The sequence below is a fragment of the Carlito syrichta genome, unplaced genomic scaffold, assembly GCF_000164805.1.
Source record: "Carlito syrichta isolate Samal-C Ts95f unplaced genomic scaffold, Tarsius_syrichta-2.0.1 Scaffold307134, whole genome shotgun sequence".
Lineage (NCBI taxonomy): Eukaryota > Metazoa > Chordata > Mammalia > Primates > Tarsiidae > Carlito > Carlito syrichta.
In genome coordinates this window covers 349,594-372,905 of record NW_007251230.1, presented here as the reverse complement: position 1 = coordinate 372,905, position 23,312 = coordinate 349,594, and the positions used below count along the sequence as shown (strand labels likewise).

The window sequence follows — 23,312 nt, the reverse complement described above, 5'->3', positions numbered from 1 at the left end:
AGTAAGTTTGTGGAATTCATTGAAAGATTCATCTATTTTCATTACTCTAATATTCTATTGTGGGGACATACCACAATTAATTTCAGTTTATCTAGTCGTGTGTTAATGTACATTGGATTGTTTTCCATTTAGACAGTCGCATACAAATGCTTCTGTCAGCATATTCTTCTGCACATCCCTGGGTATGTATTCACCCATGGTGCTGTTGGGTATTTGCCAAGGTGTAGTGTTGCAGAGTTATGGGCATGCAGAAGTTTAACCAGTGGTGTGTGAGAGTTCTTACGGCTCCTCATCCTTGCCAGTGCTGATACTGTGATTTCCCTTATATGTTTTAACCATTCTGGTATGCATGTTGTAGTCAGGACTTGCTGACTAATTTGGGGAACCCGATACGATATGAAAATGTGGGGTCTTTGTTAAGAAATAAGCATTTTGCCTGGGCACGGTGGCTCAGCCTGTAATCCTGCACCTTTGGGAGGCTGAGGTGTGTGGATTGCCTGAGCCCGTGGGTTCGGGACCTGCCTGAGCAACTTGGCGAGACCTCATCTCTACAATAAATAAAAAAATCAGCCGGGTGTGGTAGCATATGCCTGTAATTCCGGCTACTCAGAAGGCTGAGGTGGAAGGATCGCCGGAGCCCAGCAGGTGGAGGCTGCGGTGGCCGGAAGCGGCCACTGCACTCTAGTCTGGGCGACAGAGTGAGACTCCCAACTCAAAAAAAAACCAACCCCCCCCCCCAAAAAAAAAGAAATAAGCATTTCCAGGCAACTACAGCAGAGCATGAAGCCATATGTAGGGCGTTGTGCAGCTGTACAGATAGCACATCTGTGAAGTCAGCCTACTAGTAATATCTCAAGATAGTCTTAGTTAGCATTTTCCTAATAAATCTTTGAAGTTGATGCTTTTTCTTATGTTTATTATGTTTATTGGCCAGTTAGCATTCCTCTTTTGTAAAGTGTCCCTTCAAATTTCTTGACTGTTTTCTATTGGCTTTTCTGTCTCTTTATATTGATTTGTAAAAGTTTGTTACAGACTCTGTGCATGGGTCCTCTGGTGAATTTTTGTGTTACAAATATGTTTTTCCACTTGATGGCTCGCCTTTCACTCTCATTTTCGTGAACAGAAAAGTTCTCTAGTCAGTGTTATGCAGCAGATTGGTCTTTTTCTTTATGTTAGTGATTTTTATATGACCTGTTTAAAGGATCTTTTTCTTACCCATGCTCATGAGCACATTCCTTTATATTATCTTTTTAAAAGCATGATTGTTTTGACTTTTACATTCAGGTCAACCTAAGTCTATTTTTTTTTTTTTTGGTATATTTTTCAGATCAGGATCAAGGTTAATTTTTTCCCCATGTCGATATCCAGTTGTCCAAAAACCATTTATTAAAAAGATCATCCTTTTTTCATGGTTCTAGTGTACGCTTTCATTGTAGTCCAAGTGTCCCAATATGCATGTATCTGTTTCTGGGCTCTTTATTCTATTGGTCTGTTTGTCTCTATGTCAGTCCATTGTCAGATTTACTAAAGCTTTATATTTCTTTTTCTACTTGAAGATATTCTGGCTATTCTTGGACCTTTTTGTTTCCAAAATAAATTTTAGAAACAGCTTATCAATTTCCATGGAAAAAAACTGATTTTTAAAAATTGAAACCTCATTGCAACTATAGATCAATTAGGGAACAAATGACATCAATATGTAATTGAGTGTTCCAATCCAAGGACATAGTATAGTTCTCCATTGATGTAGATTTTGTTAAATTTATTTATTTATTTGAGTTGTAGTCTCAACTCCAGACTGGGGTGCAGTGGCATGATCATGACTCACTTCAGCCTTGACCTAGTGGACTCAGACATTCCTTCTGCTTCAGTCTCCCAAGTAGCGGGGATATATATATATATATTTTTTTTTTTGTAGAGATTAGATCTTGCTATGTTGCCTAGGATGATCTCGAATTGCTGGGCTCAATCAATCTTCCCGCCTTGGCCTCCAAAATGCAGGGTTTATGGCATGAGCCACTGTGACTGGCTGGTTTTCTTACATTTCTTTCAAGAATGTTTATTAGTTTCCTGCTGAGAAGTATTGTACATTTTTCACTTTATTTGTTATTAGGGATTTGAGTCTTAAAATTGTACCGTTTTCTCTTTAAGTCTTGTCATTCCATCAAGTTCAGATAGCTTTGCATTAATATTTTGTGATTCTTTTTGAGCTTCATGCATATTGAACTGGGCAATCAAATGTCTTTGTGTGGTTTATAGAAATGTTTAGTAAGAATGTTCAGTAAGGCAGGGTCAAAGGTAGAGTAGGGCTTTTTAGTTGGTCTATTTAGTGGTCTAGATATGGTGTTTGAAATAGCTGTGTGTCTGTACAAGTATATTTAGTTTAATACACATTTCTCTACCCTTTCCTTTAGTTCCAGTTACTTGAAAGAGATTTTGGGTTACCATGTGAATTAAAAAACATTTGGTATAGTTATTTCTGCTAGTGGATGTGGACTACATAATAATATGGAAAATACAAAATAGAAAGGTATAGAAAAAATCTGAGAATGTGTTCCATAATTTAAATGTATATAGCCCAGGAATTATATTTAATAATACTAGATTTACATTCTCTTCAGTAGATGTCAGTTGAGGGTGTGGACAGAATTCAGAAATGCTGTGGAGGAATTATTTTGTGAACTTAAAATTTTCCATGGACAATTGAGAATTAATTGCAATGATAAAACATATGTAACATATATAGTAGCTTATGTAAACAGTAGTGTGAGATTAGATTGGAAGAGTTTCTGGTTTTCCCAAGATATTTGAGTTATACTCTAGAAGAGGCAAGGCATTCACCCCCAACCCTGAATGGAGCTCTCCTGGACAGGATGTAGAGGTGACGCACAAGCAGGCTTAACAACACCCCGTGCTGTGGCTGTTTAATAAATGTGTTGGTTGTTGATTTTTGAGTTTGTGGATTGGATATTAAGAATCAGAACTATGACTTTGCATGTTGCGACTAACACGGGAAGGAGGAATTATTGGAAATAAGTCAGTTGGGGTCTGTGAGAAGTTAGTGAGGTTTTTGATGTATAGGAAGCTATGCTATTTTCAGGCAGCTGACCACAAAGTGGGGATAATATATTGTATGTGGGGATAATATATTGTATGTGGTTTCTGGATGACCTGTGACATCATCCAGGGTTATCGTAACTTTTAAAGACTTATTTTAAAGAACTTATGTAGTAAGAATTTTTTTTTGATATTATCATATTAATGCTCTTTTTAATCCAAATAGTAAGAATTTTTAAAGAACTATTTTAAATAACTTTTTTAAATCTAGAAATTATAGTTAAGTCAGTTTAAAGTAACTATTTTATAGCTTCATCTTGAACATTTAATTCTGGCAACAATAGTTATAATTTTTTATATTTCCCCAGTACTGTACAATTCTTATTTTAGATCCTTTTCAACCCAAGATCATTTCTGTACTGACTTCTCACCAAAAACACCCTGGAATCGACTGACATGTTGTTAATTTGAAAATACTTTGCTATGTTGGACAGCCATATTAGGAAAGCACTAAATCTCTTTAGGGTTTTGTTACTGGTAACATAAAGATGACAGAGAATGTATTTCAAATTAGTTGTCATTTCTTTCTTTTTTTTTTGGTATCCCTGGGTGAGCTCAAATTTCACGAGATGTTGTTCTTTATGTCTTGGCAGGTCTTAACTAGAATCTAGTCCCCTCTTATAATAGTTAAAAATGTCTTGTAATTAATATTCAATGACCGGAGCAGTGTTTTCTGATTGGTAGGTGGGTGGGCTTTATGAACTGTTATCCCCAGATCATGCATTTCATTTTTGGTTTCTGTTTATGTGTAATTTTGACTTCTAATATAGTTTCTGTATTCAACTTCTAATGTAAATATTAAGACCAAAAATTCAAAAAAAACTTTTGAAGTTTATTTGTAATTAAGTAGCCTTTTTAAAACACAGAGTTGAAGCCTTGTCAAGTATAGTAAATTCAGTGTCTAAATTGAGCTTTTAAAACCAAAACACATTGTAAACCATAGAGATTTGTATAATAGTTCACCCAAAATATCCTTTTTATGTCAGAAGTAAAGTATTTAAAGCAATCATAAAGTCAGTAAGCTATTTCAAATCTGTCAGAAGGACTTCTCGGCACATGACAGGAGTGAATTCCTAAGGTGTTTATGGCTTTGGGGCAGTCTTTTATGCAAGAAAATGTACATTTACTGGTTTAGTGTTCCTCTAACTGAAGTCATTTTTCAGGTCCCTGTAAGAATGTCTTCCATAGAAGTCTCTTCTAGTTATCCTATGATCAAGTCACTTATGTTCAAAATGAAATTCATTATTTTTGTTACCAAACCTGATTGTTGATTCCATGTTTTAATTAACTTTTCTGATACGGATCTTTACCTGTTTTTTTCTATGGTAAAATAAAACATGTATTCAGAACAGACACATAATATAAATGTATAGCTTAACAAATCTTCGTGCAGTGAACACACACAAAATTAATATAACCTAAGTCAAGAAATAGAACAGATGTCAGCACGCTGGAAGCCCCTTTCATGCTTCTTTCAAATGATACTCCTCTCCATCATCTATTTGACGGCTTCCCCTCCCTAGAACTTCATAGTTTACCCATTCCTTGCAAATCCATGGCAGGGGTACTATTCTTAGGACTGTGACCTTCCTCACCTCTCTTCTGTCTGCTCAGTTCTCTCTGCTGTTCTGTTTCCTACACGTTTGTTCCTGCTTGCCTCACGTGGCCCTTGAGCGTCTTATCTCTTGCTTTCCTATGTGGCGCTTTCTCAGCACTGCTGCCAGGCTGATCCTCCTGAAGCTCTGAACTTCAGAATCTCTCGTGGCTGTCTGTTGTCTGCAGAGCCTGCATTCCTCAGGGTGGCATTCACGAGAATTTGCTCTGTCTGTCTTCCAGCAGTCTCTGTGGCAGGATACTTGGTGCTGTATTGTGGTTGACATTTCTAATTTTGTCAGTGCTACCTCTTTCCTTCTTCTGAGGACAGAGTCTCGCTCTTTTTTTGCAGGGCGTGATCTAAGGGAATGCAGGTATGCAAGCAAGCAGGGAGTTAGGCCGAGAGGAAGGAGCCAGTTGAGAGGAAGGGATGAGAGGTGTGGGGAAGAGGTTTATTTAGCCTCTGGTGACTAAGGGGCCACAACCTAATTAGCATTAGTACTATCTCAGGAACAGAGGCTCTTGGAATGCAGGAAACAATCTACACCCATGAGGGAAAGCTGGGAGTCCTCAACGGACAACTGCTGTGTAACTGGGACTCCTAAGTGCCTTCACCTTATGTAGCAGCTTACTATGGGTCACCTCTGTCCTAGTGCCTTATGCATATTGATTCATGTGAGCCTCACAGACATAGAAACCGAGGCATAAAGTGGCAAAGTTACTTGTCCAAGGCCAACCAGGTAGTCTGTGGAGGCGGTGGAGTTCACTCAGGCTCCATAGTCCCTGTTCCTAATCATTACACCCCACTGCTTCTAGTTATTGACTTTCTTTTATGCAAGAATTAATTTAAAACTCTGCCCACCAGTTGTTTTGTAAGATTCTAGTGTAATGGGAAGTGATAGGGATATGCGTGGTGTCAGTCATAACTTCTAAGGACTAGGTAAGGGGTGATAACATATCTGAGGGAAGTCACACAGGCTGTTAAAACATTGTTAAGAATATCATTTTGCTGAGTTAATGTTTATATTTACTGGTAGTTGATATAAAATACAGCTTGGTCTGTTACATACAAGGCCAGTTTTTTTGCTTCATCACTTCCAAGGCTTTACTTTAATGAAGGGAGAAGATTGCATTCTCATGTCTCATTTAACTAGAAGGTTAGGAAGGCACTGTGGAATTAGTCAAAAAACAGAAGTCTTAGGTGATCTGAGTGTGTTAAATGGTAACGGTATGCATTGAAGGGAGAAATTCTTGGGAGCAAAGGGGAAGGAATGTATATCTTGGGAGGAATTCCCTTTGTTTTTTATTTATTCAGTTGGTAATTGCAATATTGCCACTTTACATATAGAGATATTGTTGTAGTAAACTTATGTTGAGTTGGCTAACAAAGCTTCTGTCTGTCTTTGCTTTAGTGTGATTGCCATTTTAGTTTCTCAGAGTACTCTGTAATTCCTCTACTGCATTAGTCATACTGTGTTTTGATTTTAATTGCTTGTTGTATTTTTGTCTTTCAAGTCGGCCAACTAGGTGAGGTCAGTGGTGCGTCTTTGTCATGTCCTTCACTGATTTTCTAGACTCAGCACAGTCTTGACACAGGGTTGGTACTTGGCAACTATTTGTGGATGAATGAATGAGTGACTAAGTGTTAAGCAGACCCCAAAGGTATATGAAATTGGAGATCTGATTTGTGTCCCTTTTCACTCTCAGAAGTAGGTTGTCGCAGGTCTTAAGAAAAAGAGACAAGATCCTTATGGATTTACATTGGTTGTGTGTGTAGACTCCGATGATCAAAGAGCCATTTATGGATTGGTGAGAAAGGTGATTTACTGTTTATTTCAATGTTCGTTTTTCACATGCTACTTTTCCAAATTCCAGTTGTCTTTCTTCCCCTTAAGTGCTGCCCCTTTGGTTTCCTTGTTGGACTCTATTAATTGTGTCTGATTTTTTACCTGTGTTAGTGCATTGACTACTGTCTGTTGTGTTGTTTTTATTGTTTGGTATGTGTGTTGTTTGTTCTATTAGACTGTAAACACTTTGTATATGAAAACTATGTCTGCCCAAACCAACCTACTTCTGAGAGTGCAAAGGAGAGGGGGGGTGGCTGGCATCGGGCATGTGCATCACTGGCCCTTCATGCTCATTGAAATCTTATCAAATCTCCATTCTCAATTCATAGTTATTATAAGTTATAGTCCAAAGTTGAAGTGGAAAAATATTTTGCAACCAAAAAGTTACCGATTAAGTTTAGTATTCATGAAACAATAAAAATAATTGAATCAGGGACAAAGAAAAACAGCTCATTTTAAATATCCATATTGTAGGGATATAAAAGTATTTTATATGAGATATAAAAGAAATTACAACTTCAAAATGAAATAACTCCTATGATCAGTTTGCATAAGCAGGACTTTAGGAATATATTCCAAATTTAAAGTTTCTTACCTTCTTATCTCATCTTCTTAAAAGATACATTTAAAAGAAACTTTGAAATTTATGTTAGTGTCTTTAAAGCATTATTCATTGTTTTAAGGCAACTTCTTGAAATGTAACTTCTAGAAAATGCAAGGTAGCCGAATGATACATTTAGCAATTTTATCTAGGGAAATTTAGTGTTATTTAACTGATTTTCAGTATTTGGCAGTTTATTTTCTTTAATGTTCTAATATTAAAACTAGGGTTTCTTTGGAAAAGGGAGGCTATAATTCATTCCAAAGCCCGGAAGTTTTTAACTCCAGTTTTCTCCGTGTTTATTGCTAGACAAGTTACTCGGTTTTCTCTGGGTGTCTTCTATATTGCTTTTCTTTGATTCTTGCTAGTGCAACTAGTCTAAGATTTTACATGAAAAAAGGAAATCTGTGGAACTAATCCTAGAAACCTCTTTCTATTTTCTCACATAACACCTCCAGGCACAGAGAAGACAAAATACTTCATTTGCATTCTTAAGCATTAGGAACTTAGAATGAGTCTTTCAGCTGGAAATGTTATTGCATCTGCATTTCCTGAAGAGAAAAAAGGTTAACAGCCCACTCAGGTTTATGTTAACTCATCCTTTTTTAGTATCCTGATCTGTACAAAGAGTATAGAATGTTGAAGCTTAACTGCCCAGGTTCTTTACACTGGTTTAACTGGTTTAACTTTACACTGATTTAACTGGTTCTTTACAAATCAACCAGACTCTGTAAATAGATATCAGTGCCGATTACAGGGAAATAAAAAGAAGAAATCAGATGTGCACAAAAGAAATGACAAACACTAACAAACTTTAATTCTAGTCTTCTAGGAATGGAAAAAACATTTCCAAAATTAGCATAGCATGTAGAAATTCAAATTTTTTAAAATGAAAGAAAGGTTTCCTCCATAGGTTTGAAAATATTACTGAGAAAGTTTTCAGAGATTTCCAGTTTGTCTGTTTAAATAATTTTTTGTTTGTTTGTTTTTTCAGCCAGAGTCTCCCTCTGTTGCTCAGGTTGGAGTATAGTGACATGATCATGGCTCTCCACAGCCACGACTTTCTGGGCTCAGGTAGTCCTTCCTCCTCAGCCTCCCAAGAAGCTGAGACTACAGGCTTGCACCATCATACCTTGCTAATTTTTTGATTTTTTTTTGTAGTGACAAAGTCTCGGTATGTTGCCCAGGCTGGTCTTGAGCTCCTGCGCTTAAGCAGTCCTCCTGCCTTGGCCTCCCAAAATGCTGGGAATACAGGCATCAGTCCCCATGCCCAGCCTGTTATAATAGTTTTTATTAAAGTAATAAGTTCCAAAAACCATTTTTGCCTTAAGTATATTTATTAGAAAACCCAAACATTTAATAAGTTTAACAATTTTCTGGCCGCGCTCGGTGGCTCAGCCGACAATCCCACGCTTTGGGAGGCTGAGGTGAGTGGATTGCCTGAGCCCGCGAGTTCAAGACCCGCCTGAGCAACTTGGTGAGACCTCATCTCTCCAATAAATCAAAAAAATTAGCCGAGCGTGGTAGCGCGTGCCTGTAGTTCCAGCTACTTGGAAGGCTGAGGCGGAAGGATCGTCGGAGCCCAGCAGGTTGAGGCTGCAGTGACTGGGAGCGTGCCACTGCACTCCAGTCTGGGTGACAGAGTGAGAGTCCAACTCAAAAAAAAAAAAAATCCCACAATTTTGTGACTCAATATTGGTTAATGAATAGAAATGGAACTCATCCTACTGCCACATATCAGAAATAGTGTTCTATTGCTGTAGTGCTCACGCACCAGCTATGTGTGAGAAACAAGGCTATGTCGTTTACTATATTCCTTAAAGTATACTTAACTAGGAAACGTCTACCAATCGCTACAGTGGAGAAAGTTCTCACTATTCTCTTTCCTTAACTAAATACTGTACATGGCTGTCATCTGGAAGTAATAGTATTACTTGAGTGCATTGTGCCAAGTAGACACTTAAATACAGAATAGACATTAGACCAAATGAAATCCAGATCTCAGTAGTATTGAAAGAGAAGGACACAGGTTCCTTTGGTTAAACTGTCACAGTATACAGTGTACTATAGACTAAATGCAGTTTGTAAGTCTGTCATTAGATTTTAAGTACATTTGCAAACTTAGCATCCCAAGCAAATTTAAAAACCGTATTGGTTTATACATTTTTCTTTTTGAATTTTAAAATAATACAAACTTTGCTCCCTTCCTCCATCCATTTCCCATAATAATCCTGGGACTGTTTATGTTTATCCTAATGAATCACCTAGATTGGTTTCTTCATTTCCAGTGAGTTGATAGCAGTTAGTGAAAATGACTTTTTTTTTTCTTTTAAATTTTTTTTATTTTAAAGATGTGGGGTATAATTCAGAGTTAGGTATACAAATGTTCATTATACAGGTACCCTTGTTGATCAGGTGTGCACCCCCTTCCCCAGGCAGTAGTGGGAAAATGATTTCTATAAATGTAGTGCCAAGGGCACCCTACTCTAGGGGGTTTTGCTGCTTTCTTTATTGACACCTATAATCATGTTTGGGAAAATTAATTAGGGTTCACATCCCAGTCTTCTCTAAGGAGTTGTTACCTCACACAGACTCAGGACAACGTGGCTTAGTAGCCATGCTTATCCTGCCCCAGGGGAATCACAGAAATGACACTAGGAATGCTTCTCCCTTATCAGCATTCAAATGTTCCCATATCTTTTATTTTTAATGATTATTTTTAAAAGTATGCTGAGCACAGGTTAAAAGTCAACTGCCAAAATAGATTTTACCACATCTGTTAAGCTGGGCACCTTTCCCCTTTTTCCCAGTAACTCTTTGGAGCCCAGGTTCTAACATGCCTAAAATCCCAGACTGGTGCTAAACTGACTTTTCATTTGTTTTTCAGTTAGAAGAAGAAGAAAAAAGACTGAGTAATATTACATAGGAGTACCAGAGGTAGCCTTGTTGGAAGCAACAACTACTTACATTCAGTTAGAAATCTGTATGCAGGTGTGTCCGCGATATTTACAGCTCAGTATACAGCTGTTGGCACGCTATACAGTTTGCCACCGGGAATAAGTGTAGTTGGCAAAAGAGTGAGGAAGAAAGAGGAAGGAGGATGAGTTCTCCCCCATCCATTTATTTCCCATTGCATCATTGATTGGGTAGCACCTGGTCCTGTAGCGAGCCCTTCTCCATGCTGCTGGTACAAGTGGCCTGACATAGCAGTTACTGTTGCTCACACAATGTGGTCCCAGATTCTCTGTGGTTTCAGTAGCACTCACAGCATTGGGAAGATTCTTTTTCTTTGCAAACATTAGTAAGTTGGATTCCTGATCAACTCTTCTGCCTCTATCCTCATGAGGTATTCTTTGGCCTCATTCATACCAAAAGCAAAGTTTGAGTGTTTTGGAGGTAATGGTACAACAGAGACTGGATCCTGCTTTGACCGCTCATGTCCAAGCCTATGACATTTCACCATGGTTCATTTTGTACAAAATATTAATCTTTACTGAGGCTTCCCAGCCAAACATAAGAATGCACTTAACAAAAAATATTTTTTGGCCAGGCACAGTGGCTCACGCCTGTAATCCCAGCACTTTGAGATGTCGAGGTGGGAGGATTGCTTGAGCCCAGGAGTTCAAGGCCAACCTGGGCAAGATAGCGAGACCTTGCTCTACAAAAAAAGCAAAAAAAAAAAATAGCTGGGCATTTGTGGCATGCACCTGTTGTCCCAACTACTCAGGAGGCTGAGGTGTAAGGATTGTCTCAACCCAAGAGGATGAGGCTGAGATAAGCAGTAGTTGTGCCACTACACTCCAACATGAGTGACAAAGTGAGACTCCAACTCAAGTTTTTAATCCAAAAAAGTTCCTTGAAGAGGCTGGCAAACTGGCCTGAGAAACCCCACTCTGGCAAGGGAGTCCGGGTGATGATTTCACTCCTAAAAGTTAAAATGCAAGATTGAAATTAAAATTCAATTTTGAAATTAAAATTCAAGATTGAAATTAAATTCAAGATCGAAGAACTTTTACTTTAAGCTGTTTTGTAACCTTTGTATCTTTATCTGCCATGTTCAGAGTTCTGACTCTCAAGGATAAGGGAAATAACAGAATTAGAATATCTCAGAATTGCTTATTTGTCTTGTTCAGAGCAATCTCAGGATGACAAATATATGATTACTTAAAAACTTTAAAAAAGTGTTTGTTCATAATCTTCCTACCTTAAAAAATGTTTTACTATGTCTAGATTGTTAGAAAATATGGCTATTATCTATGGAGATGATATATATCTATCTCCATTTCTGTCTCTGTCTCTGTCTCATTAAGCTATATGTGTGTCTTTCTTAGCCGTCACTTGGTTTTAGTTCTACTACTAACTACTGGCTCTTTATTTCAATGCCTCTTTAGTCATTTTTGTTACCTGAAGTGCCATTCTCCAGTATAGGATGGACAAACTATTTCTGTAAAGGGCCACATAGTAAATATTTTTGGTTTTGCAGGCCGTACAATCTCTACTGCAAGTACTCAATCTTATTCTTGTAATGAGAAAGCAACCATAGACAATATATAAATGAATGAACATGGCTGTGTTTCAGTTTCATTATAATTTTCACATGTAATAATGCAGTATTTTACAAAGATTATCCCCTCCCCCCATGCTTGTAATCCCAGCACTTTGGGAGGCTAAGGTGGGTGAATCGCTTGAGCTCAGGAGTTTGAGACCAGCCTGAGCAACATAGTTAGACCTCATCCCTGCAAAAATTAAAAAAGTTAGTTTGAGATGGGAGGCATGTGCCTGTAGTCCTAGCTACTTGGGAGGCTGAGGTGGGCAGATAGCTGGAACCCAGGAGGTGGAGGGTACAGTGAGCTGGGATTGCTCCACTATACTCCAATCTGCACTCCAGCCTGGGTGACAGAGTGAGACCCTGACTCAACACCTCACTTCCAAAAAACAATTAAAAAATGTAAATTCCTTCTTAGATCATGGACTGTACAAAAACAGGCAGTGGGTCAGATTGAACTCACAGACTAGTTTGCAAACCCTTGTTCTATTGGATTCCTCAGAGTTGACGAGTTCTTGCATATTGTTACATTTTCTTGGCCTTTTATACTTGCAAGATGTGCTTGCTTCAGAAGCACATATTCTAAAATTGTAGCAATACAGAGAAGATTAGCATGGCCCCTGTGAAAAGATGATATGCAGACTCGTGAAGTGTTCCATATTTTTGCATACAGAGTACTCACAAAAATGAAAACACACACACATACGTATATATAAATGCACATGTTAAAAGAAAACAAAGCATCCTTCTAAGAGCCCTATGACAAGGATAAACGCTCATGTTTCAATAATCAGCCTGAACGTGTATGGACTAAATACACCACTGAAAAGACACAGAGTGGCAAACTGTATAAAAAAGCATGATCCACCAATCTGCTGCCTCCAGGAAACTCACCTTACTGCAAAGGACAAATACTTGCTAGGTAGTTTTATTGAAGTTAAAATTCTTAGGTCATATTTTCTTTCCTAAGTGTCTTACTCAGGAATAGACTATTCCATTTTCTTGACATAAATTGTTGCTGTCAAAGTCCGGTGACAGTTTACATTTCTCTTTTGTTATAAGTTATATATTCCTTTCCCCCTTATTTTCTTTTTCTTACATAACACTGCTAGGATATTTATTGGTATGTTGGTCATTCTGGGTTGAATTTCTCAGGCCTGTTGTTGTGTAGTCTTTTATTATGTATTTTTTTTTTTTTTCAAGTTGAAGTCTCACTCTGTCGCCCAGACTGGTGTGCCGTGGCCGCTCCTGGCCACTGCAGCCTCGACCTGCTGGGCTCTGGCGATCCTTCCGCCTCAGCCTTCCAAGTAGCCAGAATTACAGGCGCGTGCTACCACGCCCAGCTAATTTTTTTGATTTTATTGTAGAGATGAGGTCTTGCCTGCCCAGGTGGGTCTCGAACCCATGGGCTCAGGTAATCCACTCACCTCAGCCTCCCAAAGGCGTGGGATTACAGGCTGAGCCACCGAGCCCGGTTTATTATGTATTTTTAATTAAAGTGCATTTTCTTGAATTTTAGTAGATATATTTGCTTTGGTTTTCTTCTAGGATTCCTATAATCCCATATGTTAGTTGGTCTTTATCTTCATTGTTTGTCATTTTCTCTATTTAAATTCATTTCCGATATACCTATAAATTAAAAATATTTTTCTCTTCACTTACTCTTTCTCATAAGACAGTATTTGATTATCCACTGTTATGTTCTTTCTAGTTTAGTCTTCACTTCTGAGATGATTGTCTTTTTCTAATTGGATCCTGAGTCTTGTCACCTTATTTTTGAGCTTTTCTAATTCCAATTTATATTATTTTATGTTTTGTATCGTTTAAAATGTCTTTTAGCTGGGCTCAGTGGCTCAGCCTGTAATCCTGCGCTTTGGGAGGCTGAGGTGAGTGGATTGACTGAGCCCGCGGGTTCAAGACCACCCGGGCAACTTGGTGAGACCTCATCTCTACAATAAATCACGTGGTAGCACGCGCCTGTAGTTCCAGCTACTTGAAATAAATAAATAAAAAATCAACTGGGCATGGTAGTGCATGCCTGTAATTCCGGCTACTCGGAAGGCTGAGGCAGAAGGATCGCCGGAGCCCAGCAGGTCGAGGCTGTGGTGGCCGGGAATGGCCACTGCACTCCAGTCTGGGCGACAGAGTGAGACTCCAACTCAAAAACAAACAAACAAACAAAAAAACACATTGTATTAGATTTTACCTTGATACTTTTAATTTTTTTAGTTTTAGGAATAAAATTAGTTTTCCTTTATATTGCTTTTTAAAGAGCCTTGTTATTTTATTTTATTTTATTTTATTTTTGAGTTGGAGTCTCACTCTGTCACCCAGACTGGAGTGCAGTGGCCGCTCCCGGCCACCACAGCCTCGACCTGCTGGGCTCCAGCGATCCTTCCGCTTCAGCCTTCCGTTAGCTGGAACTATAGGCATGCGCTACCACACCCAGCTAATTTTTTGATTTATTGTAGAGATGAGGTCTCGCCAAGTTGCCCAGGTGGGTCTCGAACCCACGGGCTCAGGCAATCCACTCACCTCAGCCTCCCAAAGTGCGGGATTACAGGCTGAGCCACCGAGCCTGGTTGAGCACTGTATTTTAAATAGAGATACAGGAAAAGGTTTATTCTGAGGTCTTGAAAGGATGACTTAACCTTGTAATCTTCCCATTATTCTTTTTTGATGTTCATATTGTCATCACTATGTTTGGTGGGTACTCCTTTCCCTCTGCTACTCAATTCTTTTGACATAGCTATATTAATTTTTGAAAGCTTTCAGTTTATCTCATGTTCTATCTCTCCTGAATCAATCCTGGAGCTGACCTTTTCTACCAGAACTCCTGTTTACTTTTAGCAGGGAATATTATTAGAAACCAGAATCTGGGTCTTTTTGGCAGTTCAGCAGTTTTTCTATGGCTATGTCTCTTGCCTAATTTTTTTTTTTTCAGTTTTATAATTATCTCAGTAGTAATTCCTGGTTAAAGTGTATACATTTAAAAATCTGAATTCATAATATAGGAATTTACTAACTTGTGGTATTTCTAAGAATGATGTATGTATCATACTTTTTAATTTTTACAGATAGCAATTTTTTTGTTCTTGCATTCCTAACATAAAACTTAAAGACAATTAAATCTCATCATTGCCCTGCTCAAACCGAGTCTTTACTCCATTCTTCTGTCAAAACTTGTCCAGAACCATAAAGTCACAGAATTTAGGAAATGAGTGGAATCTTAGAGCAGTGATTTTAGCTTTTCATTATTTCTTTCTCTTGTGTTCATGCTCTCTCAATGGCATCTCTCTATGTTCTCCCTGTGTTACCTAGTGGCTGTTCAGGATACTATCATAGGACAAGGCAGCCTTGAACTCCTGGGCTCAAGCAGTCCTCCTGCCTCAGCCTCCCAAGTAGTTGGGACTATAGGCACACACCACTGTGTCCAGTTCATAATTTCTTACTTATACTTCACTTTAAAAGTATTTTTCAGTAATGAAGGGGAAAAAAAGCCATTTTTTTTCATTATCATAACACATGATAAATTTAAAAGGGCCTGAAAAAGCATTTTTAAGAAATAAAGTGTATTGCTATAGTGTATATAAAAGACTTACTGTCAATTAAGGGAAGCTGATAATTAGATGGATAACAAAAGACACTGGGTTAACAAAAGCACTTCAAAAGTTTACCAGTAGATAAAATCTAGCCTCAAGTTCTAAGGCATACAACTAGCCTGGTCAAGAACTGAAATCCTTTTTAAAGATTTTTATTTTAAAGATGTGGGCTACAATTCTGTGTTAGGTACATAAGTGGTCATCATACAGATGAAATGTGGGCCTCCCATTGATCCTTACTTCACTTGATTTGGGATCAGGTACCCTTATTAGTGTTATGTGCTCCCTCCTCCTTCCCCTGGCAGTAACCCACCACTGCCAAACCCTTTTATGAAGTATTATGATAAATGTTCAAGGTCTACTTATGAGTGAGAACATGTGGTACTCAGTTCTTTATTTCTGTGATAGATCACTAAGTATGATGGACTCTAAATTCAGTCAAGTTGCTGTGAAGTCCATAATTTTGTCCTTCTTTACAGCTGTGTAATATTCCTTTGTGTGCTTGTACCACATTTTTTTCATCCAGTCCACTTTTGATGGGCAGCACAGTTGGTCCCGTGTTTTTACTATTGTGAATAGTGCTGCAGTAAACATGCGTGTTCAGTTATCTTTTTTGTAGAATGATTTGAGTTTCTCTGGGTATATTCCTAGAAGGGAGATTGCTGGGTCATATGGAAGGTCGATTTTTGGATCTTTTAGAAACCTCCTGTTTTCCACAGAGGTTATACTAGTTTACATTCCCACCAACTGTGTAGAAGTGCTCCCTTGTCTCCACATCCCCTCCAGTTGTTTTTTGAGTTATTGATGATGGCTATCCCGACTAGAGTTAGGTGGTATTTCAGTGTGGTTTTTATTTGCATAGGCACTGAATACTTTTGAAACATGCACCATCACTTTGCAATTATCATGCTGTCTTATCCTGCCCCCATCCTTGCTCTTGGGTTGCAGAATTGTGGGAGTCAGGAACGTAGGGTGCTGTTTTCTCACTTTATTTTAGTTACTTATAAAGGCCAACCTAGGGGATACATTTAAAATATATTGATAAAAAGGAAGTTCATTGAAACACTTGTTGGAGTAGTTATCCAGCATACTACTGACTATTTTTCTTTTGTTTTGGGTGAGACAAAAAAATCGTCACTAAATACTTGATGTAAGCTTTTGTCTTCAACAATTTTACATTTTTGGGTGAGTAATTTTCTTCAGATTAGAATGCATAAGAAAAATCTGGTTAATCAGTGGCCAGGTTGTTGGGCTCCTGCTAATCAGAAGTTTTACTGTATAATCATAATGTATTTGGATGTTCTCATTTATGTTATTTCTTCAACTCTTTGTGTGACTATTCTGATTACTTGATTATGTCTGCCTGGTGTAGTGGTTTTTAAAATAGCATTTATGATAAAATTCTTTCATCTTAGCAAGTAAAATGAGAATATGGAAAGACAGTTGATAGTTGAAGCATGATTGTTTCCTCTTGCCTTTGCTTAGTGTTCAATGGGTTGCAGGTTTGGGATAAAGGGAAATGAATATGATTATTGTCCTAGTCTGAAATGATTAGAGTCTACAGCTGGAGCCTCAAGTGGATGGAGGTGTAGGCCTAACACTATTATCTCCTCATACAGAGCAGTGCCACTTCTCATGTGTTTTACATTTTGGGGTTTTTGCATACAATTGTTTTCATGAAGACAAGATTCTATTAAAACTAGATACAAACATTTGATGGAGGGATACTTCATGAGTATCTGTTATAGCTGAGGAGGTTTCCTATCTAGCATTCTTCCACTTGTAACACTGGTAAATTGTAGGTCGTTGGGTTCCTGTAATATACTGGGGTTGCCCAAATAATGTATATACATTTTAAGAGATGTTCACCATAATCAGAAGTGTCTGGACGCTAATGGTAACCACTTTGAGCAACTCTTATAATTGAAGAAGTCAAACATGATCTGTATTCATCTTATTAATTTTTACGATTTTAATACAGTTTTTTTTCCTTTCTTAAAATGTGTATACATTTTTTTGGACACTCTATTGGGATCCTGTGGACTGAGCTGTCTTATTATTCTAGTGTTCTTTTTTTATTGAGACTTCTAGATAGCAGACAATAACTAATAGTTGTGGCACTCAGGTTGGTGCTCTGGGGTTTTACATTATTATTGCTGGGGTTCAGGACATGCTACTCCAAAATGTGGCACTTTAGCATATTGAATAGTTTAAGCTGAAGGAATTGGAGAAAATAGCAGAAGCAGGAAAGTCTCTCTGACCTTCCCCTGCCTTTCTTCCCTGAAGCAGGTTGGAAAACCTAAGGAGGATTTTCTGAACTTATTCTGGAACACTTCATAAGACCCTCATGTAAGAGATGCCCTTCCTACACCTGGAGGAAAGGAACAGCCTCCTCTCCAAACACCAAAGGATGCGGAGAGGAATCTACACAGGCCTTGCTAACTTCCTGCAGTTTACTATACCTACCTCATGCTCTTTGGCCTATCATTTCTCCATTACGGCCACTCTTCATCAACTCTGTATTAAAGAAACACTCACATTTAACTGTTTCTTTGGATTTTCATTTCCTTGTGCAGGCTCCCATGTCATGTAAAATTCATATTAAATAAATGTGTATGCTTTTCTTTTTTTATTATTTTTAATATATTTTATTTTAAAGATGTGGGATACAAGCTTTTCTTTTGTTAATCTGTCTTTTGTAGTAAGTACCCCAGCCATAAACTTAGGAAGGTAGGAGGAAAAGATAGTTTCCCTTCCTACATTATTTTATTTAATTCTCTAATCAAACTTCAAGGCAGCTGTTCTCCAATAGAACGAACTATTGGACTCAAGGTCTAAAATTTTCCTTTTCTTTTGTCTTGCTTTTGGGCAGGAGAGAGAGCATACACCTTGAATTTATAGCCATTGGGCTGGGCATGGTGACTCATGCTTGTAATTCCGGTACTTTGAGAAGTTGAGGTAGGAGGATTGCTTGAGCCCATGAGTTTGAGATCAGCCTGGGCAACATAGCGAGACCTTGTTTCTACAAAAAGAGGATAAAAAAATTAGCCAGGCATTGTGGCTTGCCCCTGTAATCTTAGCTACTCGGGAAGCTGAGATGGAAGGATCACCTGCGCCCAGGAGGTCAAGGCTGTGGGTGAGCTGTGATCGTGCCATTCTAGTCTGGGTGTCAGAGTGAGACCCTGTCTTTAAGAAAAAAAAAACTTTTCTGGCTTTTCTTTTTCTCTGATGATTTCATCCACAACTTTTAATTCCCTCCTATATTTGATACCTGTAATCCTGTGCCTTTGGGAGGCTGAGGTGAGTGGATTGCCTGAGCCCGCGGGTTCGAGACCCGCCTGGGCAGCAAGACCTCATCTCTACAATAAATGAAAAAATCAGCTGGGCATGGTAGCGCATGCCTGTAGTTCCAGCTACTTAGAAGGCTGAGGTGGAAGGATCTCCGGAGCCCAGCAGGTCGAGGCTGTGTCGCCGGGAGTGGCCACTGTACTCCAGTCTGGGCGACAGAGTGAGACTCCAACTCAAAAAAAAAAAAAAAAAAATCTGTATCTCAGCCTGGTCTTGTCTCATCTGTTGCTCTGTATCTCCCTCCTGAACACAGGTCCTTGGCTATCCCACAGGCATCTCAGCTCTGCATGTGCAAAGCTGCTGTCATCATCTCATCTCCCAAATACTTATCTCCTCATATGTGCCTTTTGTTGATTCCCTGTTCTGCCTCCACTTCCTGCTCTGGGTGGCTTAATCCTTCTAGGCCATGAAGGCTGGGAGAGCGGTCAAAGCACTACACGCTGTTCTAGCTGCTCCAGTTACCAGGAGAGTGGAGCTCCTTTCCTGAGCCAAGATTCTTTGCAGGCAGCAATGCTAACAGGTAGAATGGGTGAGGTCAAAGTGATGTACATATAAGCGATTTGTTGTTTGTGCCAGTTATGACCAAAGGGCCTAGGAGAATAACAGTTAGGCATCTTACTGATGATGCCCAGCATACAGGTCTTTTTTTGTGTTTAACTTCAGTTCTTCACACAATGACATCATCCTTTATCTCAGCAAGCCCCTCCCTTATTTGTATATGCCCTGAGGTGGAGCTAACTGCATCATATTTTGTTCTGTCTCAAAATCTATTTACCTCATTAGCGTTTTTATTTACTATAATGGCATAAACACAGAGAGGTTGACTCATTGTCAAGGAACTAAGTGTGGTTTGTCCAGAACGTTTTTTTATTGAAACCATAATTCTGCCTAGTAAAATTCCCACTCTATTTTTTTTAGGGGTTTATTTTGTGGTTTTTATCTTCCCTACTGTATTCTTGACTCATCTTTTGTAGTCATAGGATATAAACATGGTGTACTTTATTTTGTCTGTTTCTCTGAGGTATCAGTGATCTGTTCATGTTCCCAGGAATTCATTGATATCCTGCAGTCTTCATCCGTGCTGTCTCCTACATTTAGCTCAGAGCCTGGCACAGAGTTGGTGTTCAACAAATGTGGATATTTGTGCACTAGGCACTATGTTGCAGGGTAGAGATTGACAAAGTGTTTAAAGGTGAATTTACTGGTTCAATTAGGTGGGAAGATATTATATACAAATTTAACGTCCTAGAGTGCTTTTCCAGAGAATACTGTTAATATCAAGCAGGAGTACTTTATTACTTTAAGTTGTTGTTGTCTGATTTGACTTTGTTTCATGTATCTAGCCACACATGTACTATATGCAATACAGTAATATATATTTTAATGTGCTAGCTCAAATGCTTACTTTTAAGCTGTTTTTGCTATATAAATAATTAATAAATATAAATATGAGTTTTTCTTTTCACAAAATTGTGACCCTGTATCATGTTCCATGATGATTTTGTTATAAATTTCAACTTGTTTTTCTCCACAGGCAGCAGAAGATGTTACTTTTATTGGACCTGACACACATGCTATTCAAGCCATGGGTGACAAGATTGAAAGCAAATTATTAGCTAAGAAAGCAAAGGTTAACACAATCCCTGGCTTTGATGGGGTAGTGAAGGTGAGAAGCTACTTTAATCTTTATTGTACATGTCCTCAAGTCAAACCTTTTGTCAAAAGCATAAGATGAAATGTAATTATTATTTTTGGGGCAATACAAATGTAGGTTAAAAAATCTGTGTTGTTTATACTTGGATTATTTTAAATGGCATAAGTTAAAAAGAAAAGCCAATTAAACATTGTACTTAATGAATCAGCATTGACTCATACTTTTAAAGGAGAAAACTTGGTGATTAAAAAAATGTGTTGTCAGATCTCTGGATTTCAGTTAATGTTGGCATATGTTTAATGTTTACATTATGATTTTCTCTGTGTATCTTTACTTAGAGCTTCTCTCCATATGCATAAAATGTAAATTATTAGTTTCTGGTGAGAGTGGTATAGCTATGGGTGACTATGGATCCCAAACATTTGGCAAGTGGCTTCTGCAGCTGAAGCCTTCTGAGGAAGAAATGCAGAAATTGGAGTGTGTGATTTTCTCCTCATTCATGAAAAATTATTTGTTTCTTTTTCCTAGTTAGGAGAGAGTCCCTATGTAGATTTGACCTTCTGATTCAAGTTAGTCTGGGCAAACTCTTCATCTCCGTGCTTCTTATTGTCATGTTGGCATTTTGGGCTGGATGATTCTCCGTTGTGCAGGATAGTTTCATGCATTACAGGATCGTTAGAAGACTTGGCCCCTGCTTAATAAATATGCTCAGTGCCTTGCCTGTGTTTACCTGTATTTACCTTTAACTGTGTTCATCCATTATGTTTCTTCCCTCTTGTTACAGGGAAGCAGTGTTGTAAATCCTTTGTAAAGCCAGCTCCTCCTCCTGTGTTCTAGATGTCTCCTTTATAGCCTCATAGGCTAGAGCTTTTGCTGATGATCTTTTCTCTTCTGTGTCTCAAAACTTTCCTCATCTTTTAGCTCCTTTTCATTACCATTGCTATTAAAAATGCTGGGCAAACACATGAATTGGTCACTCAGCTAAGTGGGAAGGGTGTGGTGATTAAACAAGATGCACAAATTTCCTCACATCATGGTTCTCACAGTTGAGTGGAAAAGAATGCGTTTCTTAGTTCATAGAGCGTGATCACCCCAGTCATTCTCCAGCTGCCACCTTCCTTCTCTCTTCCCTTTCATAGCGAAAGGTCCAAAGAATTGCCCTTTCTCACTTTTATTTCCATAACCGCCACTTAATCTTCATGGTAGTCTAGCTTCTTTCCTCATTCCCGTGGAATTTCTCTTGCAAAGGCTACCAGCAGCCTCTCCCTTTTATGAAATCCAATATATAATTTTGAATCCTGGTGTTATCGCAATCTCAGAAGCATTTGAATCTTTTGGTCCCTTCGTACTTGCTTCCTGAACTACTTGCTTCTGGCACATTACTCAGTTCTAGTTTTTGTGTTTTTGGCTTGTTTGAATGCCCCTTCTTAGATTCCTTGACGATTGTTCTTCCTATGTTTGTTCCTTAAATGTTGGTTTTATTTTGGAATCCTGTTTGGACATTTTCTCTTCTTCTTATGTCAACTTGCCCTGGGCAATTTTATTTTCATGGCTTCAGGGCCATCTTTTCTGACAAACCTCAAACCTATCTGCTCTAGATATCTCTTCTGAACTTTAAAATTGTATATCCTGTGGTTCTGAAGCAGCTCTCACTACTTGATGCCTCTGAGGTACCTTGAAAGGATCAAGTCAAAAGCCGAACTCATCATCTTTCTCTTGAAATCAGGGATTGACACCATGGCCCCATGTACTGCTGTTTTTATAAATAAAATTTTATTGGAATGCAGCTATGTTCATTCCTTTACATATTGTCTCTAGTTGCTTTTTCATTATAATGGTTGAGTTGGTAGTTGCCACAGAGATTAAATGGCTCACAAAGCCTAAAATGTTTACTTTCTGATTCATTAAGGAAACGTTTGCTGACCCCTACTCTAAACTTCTTATCCTTCTTTTTTTCCTCCCAGAGAAAGTGGTGGCATTTTCCACACTGTTTCTCAAGCCAGAAACGTGGCATAATTCTTGATAAATATCAATGTAGAAAATTCAGTAAAATAGTTTTCCGATCCATTTACTTATTTTTTTTCCCATGCTAAAACCAAGTTCCAGCTACCATCATCAAGTTTAGATGACTTCATCAGCCTTCTCATTGATCTCCTTGTAACCATTTTTGCTTCCATCCAATTAATTCTCACCACTTTACACGACAGATCAAAAATTCAGGTTTGTTCATATGCTTGCCTTTAATAACTCTTGAATGGCTACTCATTTAAGTCCTTTAAATGACTGACCTTCACTTCTCTCTCAAACTGATATTATGCCAATCTACCATTTTCATTGTATGTATCAGCCATACTTGATGTTTTTCAGATTCTTGAAACTTGTGTACTTAACTCTATCATATGTATGCTGATTCTGTCTCTGTCTTCATTTCTGATTTCTCCTACTTATTGGCTTAAACACAGATTCCTTATATAGGCATTCCTTGATTGTCTGTATTAGATTAGGTCATCTTCTATATTTTCCCTTAATACCCTGCGCTTCACCCATCCTGTTTTAAATCATTCATTCAATTATTCAGTTAATATTTACCAAGTGCACACTATTTGTCTGATACTGTTTGATTAGTGTCAAAACTATAGTAGAGAGCAAAAGCAGCCGAGAAAACCTTTGCTGCTCTCATGTAGCTTATACTATAGAAGAGAGAGACACACAATAAACAAATAATAAAACATAAAATATGTGCTATGGTGAAACGTAAGACAGAGAGAATGGAGAAGGGAAATGCTGAAGGGTGGGGGTGTATTTACAATTTAAAATACAGTCATCCCTTGATATCTGTGGGGGAATAGTTCCAGAACCCCCTGCAAGTACCAAAATCTCTGGATCTCAAGTCCCTTGTAAAAAATGGGGTAATAGCCAGGCTTGGTGGCTCAGCCTGTCATCCCGCGCCTTTGGGAGGCTGAGGTGAGTGGATTGCCTGAGCCCGTGGGTTCGAGACCCGCCA

General features: G+C 38.4%; 1 protein-coding gene across 8 annotated transcripts in view; it reads left to right on the top strand.

Annotated features, from left to right (window-relative positions):
* Positions 1 to 23,312, top strand: part of PCCA (propionyl-CoA carboxylase alpha subunit) — a 419,699-nt gene that overhangs the window by 80,603 nt on the left and 315,784 nt on the right. For all 8 annotated transcript variants that reach the window (XM_021715457.1, XM_021715463.1, XM_021715461.1 and 5 more), the window contains exon 6: positions 20,189 to 20,320. In XM_021715457.1, the coding sequence (XP_021571132.1) occupies positions 20,189 to 20,320 (132 nt within the window). The remainder of the gene's footprint in view (positions 1 to 20,188; positions 20,321 to 23,312) is intronic.